Source organism: Moschus berezovskii, chromosome 21, assembly GCF_049115385.1.
Source record: "Moschus berezovskii isolate FMDL1 chromosome 21, NW_MosBer_1.0, whole genome shotgun sequence".
Taxonomy (NCBI): domain Eukaryota; kingdom Metazoa; phylum Chordata; class Mammalia; order Artiodactyla; family Moschidae; genus Moschus; species Moschus berezovskii.
The window spans coordinates 38,316,058-38,329,854 of NC_142480.1; the positions used below are offsets into that span (position 1 = coordinate 38,316,058).

Consider the following 13,797-nt stretch of genomic DNA (forward strand, 5'->3'; position numbering starts at 1 on the left):
TTGACAGCTGTTATACCACTAATAAGATTAAAGTAAAGAAATTAGTTGTGTCGACTTTAATCTGCTGTTTAACACTGCAAGCCACCTGGGGTCTTCTCTAGAGCCTACGTGTTTAATTGTGACTTTAAAATTGTATAACCAGATCCTACTTAAGAACATATCTAAGGACTAGCTAATCATAACTGTCTTTTTATTAGAGAAGACAAAGTTTAACAATAGACTTCAAATTGATGTTTTAATTTTATGCTCATCCTAATTTTTAAATGTATTATTGTAATCTTTGCAACAAAATACCTTCTCAGTGGGAGGTTAATTTTAGGAAACGCAGAAAGTCTATAATTAGGTTGTACTTAAAATATATGTGATTTCTTATTTAAAATTAGAGTATGTTTCTGTGGAATAATTAAACTGCTTATTCTAATTATACCAAATTCACCAGCTAAACAAGAACCTTTGAAATAACTCATCTAGTTGAAGATTTCTTTCTCCTGCTCTGAGACATCATTATACTTAGGAAAATCCCGGAATTAAAAGATTAATTTTAGTGTTTTTAAAATGTTACATTGTAGAATATGATATGCAGTGGAGCAATCATTTGTAATTGTTACATTGAGTTTTGATACAAACTGAGGTGTAGAAAGCACATAATTTCATCTGCATGGCAAAGATTGGTTGGTTGGACAGCACCATTAGCATCCCTTCTCTACCCCAGTCTTGAGCTGTCTTTTATTTCCAGTTCCTGGATGTTGGCTGCTCGGTATCCTCACCCACCCTAAATGTTCTCGTGTTAGAAAGAAGGGAGTCAGAGGTGGAGAAGGCTGTGTGAATATATGCTAATCATCACAGAGCCAGTGGGGAAAAGTTTTCCTCTTTACCTGTAGCTCCCACTGATTCAAATGTCCACTGCAAAAATACCCCTAAATTCTGTCACAAATCCACCTTTTCCATGGTCACAAAGATATTAAAACTGTTTATTGTTAAATTTTCTGCATCATTCTTCTGTCCCCAGATTTCTTGCCGAAAAAAACATTTTCTTCTTTTTTTAAAGTTTTACTTATTTTAGTTTTTGATGCTGGGTCTCTGATGCTGGCTGCCTTTCTCTTGTTGCAGAGATCAGGGGCTTCTTCTGTTGCGAAGCACAGGCTCTCGGGCGGGCAGGCTTCAGTAGTTGTGGTTCCCGGGCTCTAGAGCACAGGCTTAGTAGTTGTGACCCACGGGCTTAGTTGTTCCACAGCAATTGGCATCTTCCTGGACCAGGAATCAAACCCATGTCTTCTGCATTGGCAGGCCAACTGTTTACAACTGAGCCACCAGGGAAGCCTGGAGAAGGCATTCTCTTATTAACCAAGACTTGCTTATCTAATTGTACTAGTTCAGTATTTGAATTTGTAATTCTCCGTGTCAAAGAGAGGAAAGAGAGCTGTTATGTAGAAGAGTTTGAAGGAAAAATCCTTTTGAGTCCCGAAATATCAGTACAAAATTACGAGATACTTTTAGCTAGGGGGATGGGGCTCCCACACCTCTTCATTCTTATGATTGTTTAAAAGTAGAAAATGTGGCTAATGAATGTATTGGTATGTTCCACAGTTATTTCTTGTATGTTCTGCTTGAAACAAGGAAGACAGTTGTCCCTTCATTTAGACATCCCTGTGCCCAGCCAACTCTGTGCTGCATGCTATGAGGACTCCAAAAAGGATGAATCCGGCAAGGACTCTGAAGTCACTCAGAGTAGTTGTATAATAGAGTTTTTCAGTGCTTTGACACTAGTCTGTTTTTAGCCTTCAGAACTGGCACATGTAGCTTTCATGTGGGCCAGTCTTACAGGACCAAGCCTACATCACAGGCCCCATTGTGTGAGCAGCCACTTGCTTGGTGGGTGCAGTTAGCATGGTAGAATTCTAGCTGCAGTTGCATCTCCCTAGTTTCAGATAATTCTTTTTGATAGTATCTAAACAAGTTGTTTTAGTTCGGAGCTTTATAATGACAAAGTATAATTTGAAAATGGTGAATATAAACTATATACCATTTATTAGATGCTTAATGCAAACAAAATGTACTTGATAAACTATGATATATTGGGGAACTCTAGTTTTAATATTCATTTCACCCCTCCCTAGGAAACTGGTATTACTCCAGGCCTGTGTGTTCTGGTTCAGTCCAGATAATCTTTCCTTAAACAATGTCATTTGCTAACCATCCTCTGTGATTTGTAATAGTCTATCCTTTCCTACGCTTATTCACATCAAGCCAATTCTTTCCTTCCATGAGAGCTGAAGCAATAATTTACAAAAATTCCCAGTTTCTCTTTGCTGCTGTATTGTTGTGACTCCGTTACTCGGCACAAGATTTTGCTCCACAGGAACATAAAGCCTTCGCTCACCTCCATGTATATAAGTGATATGCCATCTATTATGAATAAATGCTTAATGCAAACCTAAGGCATTTGGTAAATTATAATTTATAAGGGTTCTGGTTTTAAACTGCCAATGGCAGTTGTTTTTAAATGTCTGCTTTCTTGACACTGGTATCAGATAATGGATTTGTGAACAGTGTTTTCTGAAAAGCCTACGAGCCACATAAGGATATAAACTTACGTACTTCATAAGTTATATTATCAAGTCCTCTTCGGCTGCATCTCTCTAGGGCTTTTTTATTTAACTGTTTCATAACATTGTAGATACTAATCTTAATGTCTGAGGTATACTACACTTGTATTCAAATAGTGTTCTTGGATTAAAAAAAAAGAAACCCACCTTCGTGATGCCTTTTCTGTCCTCTTTCAGAGAAAACATTTTCAGTGAGAAGACCTACTGATACAAGATTCAGTCATGTATTCATGATTATCTGGGGCAGAAAGCCTTTCTCTCCACCCCCAACCACTGTGTACTTTTGACAGAATGGACAGTAAGATTTTACTGTCTTCTCTGAAGATACTTTTAAAACCTGGGGCTTTCTGTTTGATGTTAAAAAGTGCTTCCAGTCATTTGGGTTTTAAATTACAAGGAAAGCTGCTTGGGCAGACCACCCAAGCTGGGTTCAAAGAAGTGATGGTTCTAAGACAGGTGCTCTTCAAATAGAGGCTGTCTTTCAAACCAGTTCTACTGTGTGGATGCGTTTCTCCTGGCCCCTGGGATTTTTTATGCTCCCCCCGCCCATTGTTTCTCATCAGAAACCAGTTTCTTTGTGGAAGTTTCTTGGGAAAGTTTTGCAAGCATAAGACTATATAGATGTAACATTCCACACTTTACTAGTAAATGCAGTTTCTTGAATATAAAGCACAGAGGGCATTAGGACAATAATCCCACGCCCTGTGCTGTTTGCTTTTTCATGTGTTGATTTACTTATGCCCTGTGATATTCCACAAAAGAGTTTAGATAAGTTGTAGGGTTTTCATTGACTAAGAAAAAAAAAGAGATTAGAAATCAAGACTATAAAAATTATAGATCAAAGTCAAAGGGAAAAGAGGATACGATTATAGAACTGTAAATTCCACATGTCATTCTAAATATAGTACCCTCATTTTTGAAACTTTGAGAGATCTACAGTTGTATATATTAGCCCACTGTACAGCTGCAATACATAAAGCAGTGTGTTATTGGCTTTATATATTACAGAACTTACATAAATTATCAACTAGACTAGAAAACCGGGAAACAGCCTGTGTATATAGTTATAGTAAAGGTGGCATTTCAAATCAGTAGAGAGAAGGTGAATTATTCAAGAATTTCTTGAGTGGGGGAGGGAATTTAGGCTTCTGCTTCATGCCACACATCAAAATAAATTTTAAATGATTTGATAGTGAATTATAAAACCATAACATTACCACACACAGTGATAATTAAATAAATGCAGATGGCTAGATACAAACATATGGTTACCTCATCTCATGGTAAAGGATAACTTTTTAAAGGAAAAAGGAACAGGAAGAGAAAATAAATCACAAAGAATTTAATTGTTTGACTACATAAAATTGTTTAGCTTCAGTATATAAAAAATTCCTTTAAAATAATGAGCAAAATTATTCACAGCAGATAAACTGAAAAAAATATTAACAACATGTATTAACTCTTTGTTATAGATATATAATGAGAGAATCCTTATAAATCATTAAGAAAAAACCTTCAATAAAAATGTTTAAATTAGAGAATAAGAATAATTAACGAAAAGATAAGTGTAAATGGCTACTTACCTCATACCTTACCCCACAATCAATTTCATATCTTGCTTTTAAATGTAAAATCTATGAAAACACCAGAAGTAAATTTTAAAGAATATTTTTGTAATGCTGAAGTAGGAAGGCTCTTCTAAATCTGACACAGTATCCAGATATACCAAAGGGAAAGTTTGATAGATTTTATCAAATAAAAATGAAACCATTCTTTATGACAAAAAGCCAAAAATTTAGATAAGCAACAGACAAGAAAATTTATTTGCTGTATATGATGATAAAAGGTTCATATCAGGACTTCCCTGGTGGTCCAGTGGTTAAGAATCGGCCTTGTAATGCAGGGGACAAGGGTTCAGTCTCCCGTCGGACACTAAGACCTCACATGCCATGCCAGCACACTGCAAATACTAAGCCCGAGTGTAGCCTTTCCTGACCCACACACTTCAGAGTCCACACACCACAGCCTGAGGGTCTGTGCACCGCCACAAGGATCCCGCACTCTGTAACTAAGACCTGTTGCAGCCAGTAAACAAATAGAAAGGTTAATACCTTTGTTATTGGTAAAGTGCCTTATTCATCAATAAGAAAAAGACAACCCCCCCATAGAAAAATGGGTAAAAGGTTCACAGTGATAATTAAAGAAAATATAAATACACATTGCCAATAAGGCCATGAAGTGAAAAGTCCTTAATCACACTAGCAATTAAAGAAATGCAGCCTTTAACATTTTTAGCTGTCAGATCAATAACAGATTTCAAAAATGAAAGTATCTGATGTTAGTGAAAACATGGATGAACTTTTTCTGAGAGTATAAATTGATTTAAAATACTTTTTTGCTGGAGGGCAGTTTGAATTTTGCAATGTCTATCAAAAATCTTAAAGTAAATCTTCATATATTTGAACTAAATTATCGTTACTGAAAATTTATTCTCAGGAAGCATAAGGATTTGTTCAGTACAGATGCCGTGAGCGTTGTTGTGCAGTTGAGCACCTCCTGTATTTATGGGGTTCCCAGGCACACAGTGTGGCCCTTCCTCTGTAGTGCATGAGCATACCGGGTGTCTGCTTCCCAGTACACTCTTTGTGTCTAGGATATAAACTTGTGACCTAGGCTTCACAACCCAGCATACCCACTCCAGACTTTTACTCTGAGGCTAATAAAATAAGAAACAAGGCCATCCCAAACTCTATTCTTTTGACAATTGCAGGCAGCTGCATCTGTTGGCCAAGGTCATAGTGTGAGTTCAAGCTGTGACATATGGTGCCCGGAGTTTTTTTGTTGTTTTGTTTTGTTTTAGCAGATCGGGTTCATGGTGTGTGATTTGGATATTGGTCCATGAAGTATAACTTTGATGCCTGTGTTTTCTAAATCCTATGATATACCCAAAGCTTGTCAGTTAATTTCCTTCCTGTTTAAATCAACCAGAGCTTTCTTCCCCTGGCTTATAACTAAGAACTCTGAATGTTAAAACAGTGTTGTTTCATTATGTTGAAACTTGGTAAGGAATTGATTGATGCAAAATTTTACATGCATTGGATGATCCTGTTCCTTCTTTTAAAAGCTGCAGTACTTCTTAGTTTAAGCAGTTTAATCAGAAAAGGAATTTAAAATAAGAAATTGGATGCTTACAAATTTGTTGGAAAAGGTTGCAGACCCCTTTATTGACACCAGAACAATACCAAACGTATCCACTGGGGGCACTGCTCCCTTTGAGGCCAAAAGAGGAAGGAAGGAAGGAAGAAGCTAATGCCACACACAACTTTCTTTCACACTCAGGAAACCACAATGGGTACTGGAAGCTGCAGATCAGAGATTAGGAAATCAAATCAAATAGTAAAAGTTACCCCACTGGTTCTTGACACACAGAATTTGGAAAAGGGAACCTGAGTCTACTGCAGGGAAGCCTCACATTTCCAAACCTTGCTTGATGCCAGCAACAGCCAATCTTGCTTGATGACAGCCAATGGTAAAAGATGGCCTTGGCTCACTTCACCCTCCAAGTCTTGTATGATACCATTTGTGTAGGGGAGAAACTCTTGCATATGCACAGACTACTGGAAGGATATGTGCACTAGTAACTGTGGTGATGTCTAAGGTAGGGAATTGAGGGGCTGAAGGACATAAGTAAGGGGGAGGTGCTTTTCACCATACTCCTTGGTATGTGTTGTACTAAGGTCGTCACTCCTAGTCAGAAAGTTACCAATTTAAATTTTATTAGTAGTAAAGCTAAGGAGTTTTTGAAATAGATGGGGAAACAGTGGAAACAGTGTCAGACTTTGTTTTTTTGGGCTCCAAAATCACTGCGGATGCTGATTGCAGCCATGAAATTAAAAGACGCTTACTCCTTGGAAGGAAAGTTATGACCAACCTAGATAGTATATTAAAAAGCAGAGACATTACTTTGCCAACAAAGGTCCGTCTAGTCAAGGCTATGGTTTTTCCAGTGGTCATGTATGGATGTGAGAGTTGGACTGTGAAGAAAGCTGATCGCTGAAGAATTGATGCTTTTGAACTGTGGTGCTGGAGAAGACTCTTGAGAGTCCCTTGGACTGTAAGGAGATCCAACCAGTCCATTCTAAAGGAGATCAATCCTGGGTGTTCATTGGAGGGACTGATGCTAAAGCTGAAACTCCAATACTTTGGCCACCTCACGTGACGAGTTGACTCACTGGAAAAGACTCTGATGCTGGGAAAGGTTGGGGGCAGGAGGAGAAGGGGATGACAGAGAATGAGATGGCTAGATGGCATCACTGACTCAATGGACATAAGTTTGAGTGAACTCTGGGACTTGGTGATGGACAGGGAGGCCTGGCGTGCTGTGATTCATGGGGTTGCAAAGAGTCGGACACGACTGAGCGACTGAACTGAACTGAACTGAAGGAGTTTTTACTGTACTCCAAGGGAACACACCCCCCAGGTCTCTAAGGAGTATTTCAAGGCTCTTTGAGAGGAGAACAGAGTAGGACTTTGGGTCTACTTCTACTTAATTCAGAGCAACTCTGATTTTATCTGTTCTTTGGTTTAAGCTTCTGAAAAAGATTTCGTTAGCTTTTAAGCTTCTGAGTAAGAAAGTAAGAAAGCTGCTTTTGTAAAAAAAAAAATTGAAGACCAGTGTTATGGAAGAATATTAAATGTCATGGAGAAATATTCATTTTACACATATTAACTAAGTGAATATTTCTAAGACGAGAAGACTGGAAGTACAAGTACCAAATCACCTCTTCATAGTTTTTTACTGTTTATTTGTGCTCTCTTTCTCACAGTTATTACAATTATCTTTAAAATTATTTTTATAATCACAAATACATGTTATTTTTTTAACTGAAAAGAAAAGCACTCTTGACAAAATCTAAATACATTAGCTAATAAATGAAATAGTGCTGAATTGCATTTGTGGTGGATTTGTTAGGTAGAACCTCCAACTGATGTGTCGTAAATGAGTTACACACAGGCCAAGATTTCCTATACAGCCCTCAGGGGTTAAGTCAGGCTGGAGCTGAGCCTCCTCCTGCTCCCTTCAACTTAGAATCCTTTCGTTGTTCATCCCAATATACCATGTAAAAATTTATGAAACATGGTGCTTTATTATTCTGGAAATTACAGCTTTCATAGCATACTTTAATTTGATTTTTAAATGTTTTAATTGTGACTTATTCATAACAAGAATAATAAGATTAATAACTCTAATGAAGCCTATCATTATGAATTATTTAACCATGTGCCAGGCACCATCCTAAGTACTTTGCACCTATTATTTCATTTCATTCTGATGATGACCATGTGAAGCTTAGGTATTATTATCTCAGTTTTACAGATAAGAAATTGGATGCTGCGATATAAATGAATAACTTGCTAAAACCTCAAATGACAGAACTAGGTTTCTAACCTAGTATCTTATTCCAGTATCTCTCCTCTTAACCAACATACTCTAATGCTCAAGTTTCAGGAACCTATCAATTATGTTGAAGCAAGTACCACTATACCAGACAAACAGATAATTACAACAGGGGCTGTCTTTACCATCTTTCTCCCACTAGAGCATCAGCTCCATGAGAACAGAGAGCTTGTCTGTCTTGTCTACCTAGCACAATGCCTGGAAAATCATAGGGAATTACATATTTGAACAAATGAATATTTACATGTTGATTCTTAGACCCATGCTTCTCAACTCTGCCTGTACATCAGAATTGCTCATAGAACTTTTGAAACATGCAAAATGTCTAGGGCCCTCCCTCTTCCACTAGCATCTCCAGGGGAGGAATTCAGGCAAGTCTGTATCTTTAACAATATACAGATGATGCTAGTGCTCTGTCAAACACTAGAACCCCTATTCCAGAGCAGTGGTCTGGAATTTTGTTTAAAAAAAGTGAAATTCGTTAAAACACAAATTGCTGGACTCCACCCCCAAAGTTTCTAGTGTTTAGTAGATCTGGGGTGAAGTCTGAGAATTTGCATTTCTGAAAGATTCCCGGTGATATTGATGCTACTGGTCCATGGTTCACACTTTAAGAATTATTGTTTTAGAGGATTGGTTGTAAGGGACTAAATCAAAACATTTGTACGTAGGACTTAAGCAGGGGATTTAGTGAGGCCAGAATCAACATTGATCACTCAGGCAGTGCAGGTTAATTAGTTTTCAAAGCACTCACAAGAATGCCCATTGAGTTTGTTGCTCCAAAAGTTTCTTTGAAAAATGGGATATAATTTTTTAATCCCAAGGGAAAAAAAACACCTTTCTTTGATGGGTTTGACCCGAGACTGTTTTACTCTTCAGGTCCCCCCCTGCTGAGGCACTCTGGGTCTGTCCTTACAGTCTCTGAGCCGGTGTGGCGCTCACTCCCCAGACCTCTGCAGTTCTTGTCGCACAAGGGAAAACCTGTAGTTTCTCTTCGTGTGTGCTCCTTTCCTCCATCATCTGCACTTGTCAACCAGGAGACCTGGCAACAGGAGCTTTGGCATACTCTTTTTTCTGGATACTATTCAAAAATTCTAGATCCCAAAATTCCTGGGTAACATCTAATCTTAGATTATTAAGACATTGTCAGTAGACTGGTAAGTACATTTCCATTGCCTGCTGCTGCATTAATAAGAGGCAAGAATTAGTGTCTAATGAGCACTAGGCTGTGGATAAAAATTAAAAGCTTTTAAATCTAGCTGATGGACCTTGCACCTAGTAATATTTGGCTTGGTTTTTTAAGAGTGATTTCTATCCCATGCCTTCTGCTTTTATACCATTCATTTTGTGTATTACACGTTGTTTAGAGAAGAACTGCACAAGTTTTATAAATGGTGTTTTTCTCCTTCTGTTAGGTCTCTTTGCAATGCAATCAACGTTTACAACCTCACCTGCAATAACTGTTCAGAAAACTGCACTGATGTTCTGTTTAGTAACAAGATTACCTTCTTAATGGACCTCCTCATACACCAGTTGACGGTATGTAATATTATTGCTTTGAATTAGAAGCAGTTAAGATTTGAAAAATATCCCCTATGGAGAAAACTAAAAGAAGCCATCTTATTTATTATCCACATTGAAAAAAATGTGAAGATGATTGGGAGAGTATAATAGGAACTGGCAGAAAAACCTCTTCATTTGAAAATCTTATAATACATTCTCCTGAGTCCCAGTATTTGATGGATAATGTACTTGTAGCACTTGCTGAGATCACAGATTTCCACGGTTAGACTGGGATTTTGGAATGAGTCAGGCTCAAAGCCGTATCTCTGAGGTCATAGGAATTAGTGCTGTACAAGGGAAGAAAGTCCCATAACCTCTCTTGCCAGCTCAGCTTAAAGGGTCAGTTTGTGTTTAATTTGGTAAAAAACATAAAGAAAGGGAAGTAATGCCTGAGTGATGAGGCAGGGTGAATGGTAGGAGAAGATATTAAATAAATTGGATTTTTTTAAAAAAGGTCAATTTAAGACGGACCTTTTGAGGCCCCTTGATGTATTTTTTGAAGCAGGAAACTCTTCTGTCACAAAGGGGCAAACTTGTTATACTTTTGAAATAGGAACAAGCAGCCAATTATAGCCTTAAATTTTACTTCAGTTCACAGATGTTGAAAGAGGTAAGCTCAGTATAATATCCAAAGGTTTAGGTCTGTCAACTGTAGCCTCCAGAATGCAGCCCTGGGACCAGAAGTTTCCTGGTGAAGTTTCTGAGCCCCTGAGGTATTGGCACAAAATCACTCTCAAGCTGCAAGTTTATAACACAGGAGATTTATTTTTCAGAACCGATTTATTTTACTCAGCACGTAGTTCTAATAGCTTTTCCCTAAACTGTGAGCCTTTTGCTCCTTCTCCATCTGGTTAATTTCTACATCCTGAGACCTTTACTAAGCCATAATGGCACTTTCTTCATGAAACATTCCCCAACCTGACCCTCTCCCCAAGTCCAGGTTAGGTGTTCTTCTTATATGCTCCTATACATTAGGTCATTCTAGGATTAATCACATAGAATTGTAATTAACTGCTTACTTGTCCATTTCCCCAACTAGCCATAAAATCAATGAGGACAGGAGGTGATTCATCACTTTCTCCAAGATCCTAAAACAGGGCCTGACACAGTAGCTTCAGCACATTGTTGATGAATATATAAGTATACAAATGGATTCCCATATGTTTCAAGCTGAAAATCAGAAAGGAAATGATGAGGCTCTTACTTGCTCTTCTCGTGACAAAGAGAAGGGACAGCAGTGAGAAAGGACAAAAACACAGACCTCGAACAATACAGTGCAATAAGGGTTGTTGACAGATGACACTGAGTCATCACTTGAGGGCTAAGTTATATATGGTTTATCTATAAAATCAGGCATTGAAATACAGGTAATGATTTTAGCAAAAATTTCTATCAGAAATATTTCAAAGCCAGGGACAAGGAGAAAGACTTAGCATTTGTTGTATGACCTTATGTCCGAGGCATTTTAATATATATTGCCTCATTTCATTTTTAGAACAGAAAGTCAGTGTTAGTACACTGCTTTACAGGGGAAGAAACCTGAGTCTGAGAACGGTTGGATTGCCCAAGGCTACACGGACAGTCATGGAGTCCAGAGCCCCCACTAGGTCTGTCAAACCCCAGTTGAGGGACATTCTGCACAAAAACTGACTCACACTTTTCAAAAGCGTCAGTGTCATGAAAGACATAGAAATGTTGAAGAACCGTCACGGATTGGAGGAATCTGAGTAGATCTGACAATGAAACGTAACGTGGGGTCCTCGACCAGAAAAAGGATGTTCGTGGGAAAACTTGAAACTTCAGATGAGGTCTGTAGAATAGTTAATTTTACTGGCTCAATGTTGATTTCTTGCTTTTGGTAATTATACCGTGGTTTTTCAAGATGTTAGCAGTAGGGATATGGGTGAAGGGAACTCTACTATTTTTGCAACATATCCTGTTTTTAAGTCTTGCTTATTCCTTCACATTTCAAAGCCATTCTCTTTTGTTACTTTACCCTGTTCAAAGTATATCATTTCTATGCTTCCATTACCAATTTTAAATTATTTCAAAATAAGAAGTGGAAAAAAAAAACGAACCCCATGCTTTCCAACTATTCCATGCCTCATAATCTGAAAGTATATACTGTGTGAAATCTATTCTCTATTGGTAATGGAAGAAGATACAGAAATGTACTTTGAACAGAACAAGTAACAAAAAGGAATGGTGTTTGAAATGTGAAGGAATGAGCAAGAAGACTTACAGACAAGCTCTTCCAACCTAGCTCCTGATTCTTTTCTGATCAAAACCTGTTCTTATCATATAAGGTAGTTTGTTTATTCTCTCACTTAATAATTATAAGTGCCTACTATTTCCAGAACTGAACTGAACTATTTCCAGTTGCAGAGAAGCGTAGGGTATGATCCTAACCATCCAGGAAATTCCTGCTTTGGAGCAGGAACAGATATGTAGCTTGCACATAAAAAGGGTGTGATGTCAGCCTGTATAGAGTATGGTGAAGCACAGAGAAGGGAGCTCAGTAGCCTCTGCCTGGGACATCACAAAGCTAGACCTTAACTCCTCATAATAGCTTTCATTTATTAAGTGCCTACCATGTGCCAGGAGCTTGTAAGTAGCTTGATCCTTTCCCTCTACTTTGAAAGCCCTAGTTTCCTTTGAATAATATTCCCTTACTTGTGACCTCAAGATTTCTTAACACTCAGAAAGCTTTTAATCTCCCAACCAATGAATTTCACCACATTCTATGTTTATTTTGTTCAGTTTAGAACTTGAATCCTGGGACATTAGTTTGTCAAACACATTTTATCCCTCCTTCCCTTACTTTACTGGTCCTGGTCTTTACTGTCCTTTTTGGCTTTTTATTCTCTGTCAGTTCTAATACTGCTGTGATGGAGTTTGTGATAATTAAAAGAGGTGGGTATGTTTTCTAAGTTGGAGAGGTAGAGGTGGTGGTGGTGATTTTTACATTTCTGAAAATCACTTGTACGTTTATATTTTTATTGCTAACTTGTTTTGATGTACATGTAACTGAAATATGGATCACTAACTTGTAAGTACCCTTTCAGCAAAGGGTAGGAAACTGTCATCACACATTTTCCAGAAGGATTATAAAGAAGCATAAAAGAAGTTAATTAATTAAAATCTGGTTAGAATTTACATGACAACTGATTATAGGACAGTTCAGCCTTTCTTCAGCAAACTGAGATGGTTTAGAAGGCTTTTCTCCCCTAATCTAGCTGTTTGGAGTTTGTTTTAGCATTCTTGTATTGCATCTCAATTATGTGCAAAGCATTGTACAGATGCCAGGATTATAGAGGTGAATTGGACACAGTTCCTTCATTCTAGAAGCCCACGGTTGAAGAATGAGCAACTTGCATACATTAATATTAAAGAAAAGCTGTGAGAAGTTCTGTAACATAATCAGAGCTACAGAGTAGTGTATACAGCCTAGAAAAATACCTGGCACATAAGGAAATGCCTGTTAAATATTTGATGAATGAATGAATGAGTTCTAACTCGGAGCATTGGAGAGACTTTCGGAGAGAATTTGGATTTGCCTATGCCTTGAAGGGTAGAAATTCTACAATACTGGATTATGATTTTTACAAAAGCCAAATTAGCATGGGTGGCACTGAAAAAGTATGTGTTTTTTCTTGCAGTGTAGATTCAAAGTAGGATTTTTAGGATAAGGTCTTGAGGAATTTATTTGGAGCCCTATAAAAATAGTACATTTAGATAGGCATTATCTTCAAAAAGTATGAAAACTTTAAACTATGTTAAAGCAGATTTCATTAACTGAGTGTAAAGAATCTTCTCTGTACCTGAATCATTACACTGCAGAGGAAAGTAGGCCTCTACCTTCAAAATGTCTCCTTGAGGAGACTAGACATGAACATTAGAAGGCAATAAAAAGACCAGTGAAAAAGAGCAAACTGGCAAAATAGATAGTCCCAGTTCTCATTCCCAAAGAAACACTTAGCAACTATATACAAACCAAAATACCAATATGTACTCGATGACATAAATCAAAGCAAGATCCTCTATGACCCACTTCCTAGAGTAATAGAAATAAAAACAAAATAAACAACTGGGACCTGATTAAACTTAAAAGCTTTTGCACAGCAAAAGAAACCAAAAGCAAGGTGAAAAGACAACCCTCAGAATGGGAGA

At 37.7% G+C, this 13,797-nt stretch overlaps 1 protein-coding gene across 4 annotated transcripts in view; it reads left to right on the forward strand.

The window, feature by feature from the left end:
- Window positions 1–13,797, forward strand: part of SCAPER (S-phase cyclin A associated protein in the ER) — a 420,138-nt gene that overhangs the window by 289,372 nt on the left and 116,969 nt on the right. For all 4 annotated transcript variants that reach the window (XM_055418057.2, XM_055418061.2, XM_055418059.2 and 1 more), the window contains exon 25: window positions 9,480–9,603. In XM_055418057.2, coding sequence (XP_055274032.1) covers window positions 9,480–9,603 — 124 coding nt within the window. The remainder of the gene's footprint in view (window positions 1–9,479; window positions 9,604–13,797) is intronic.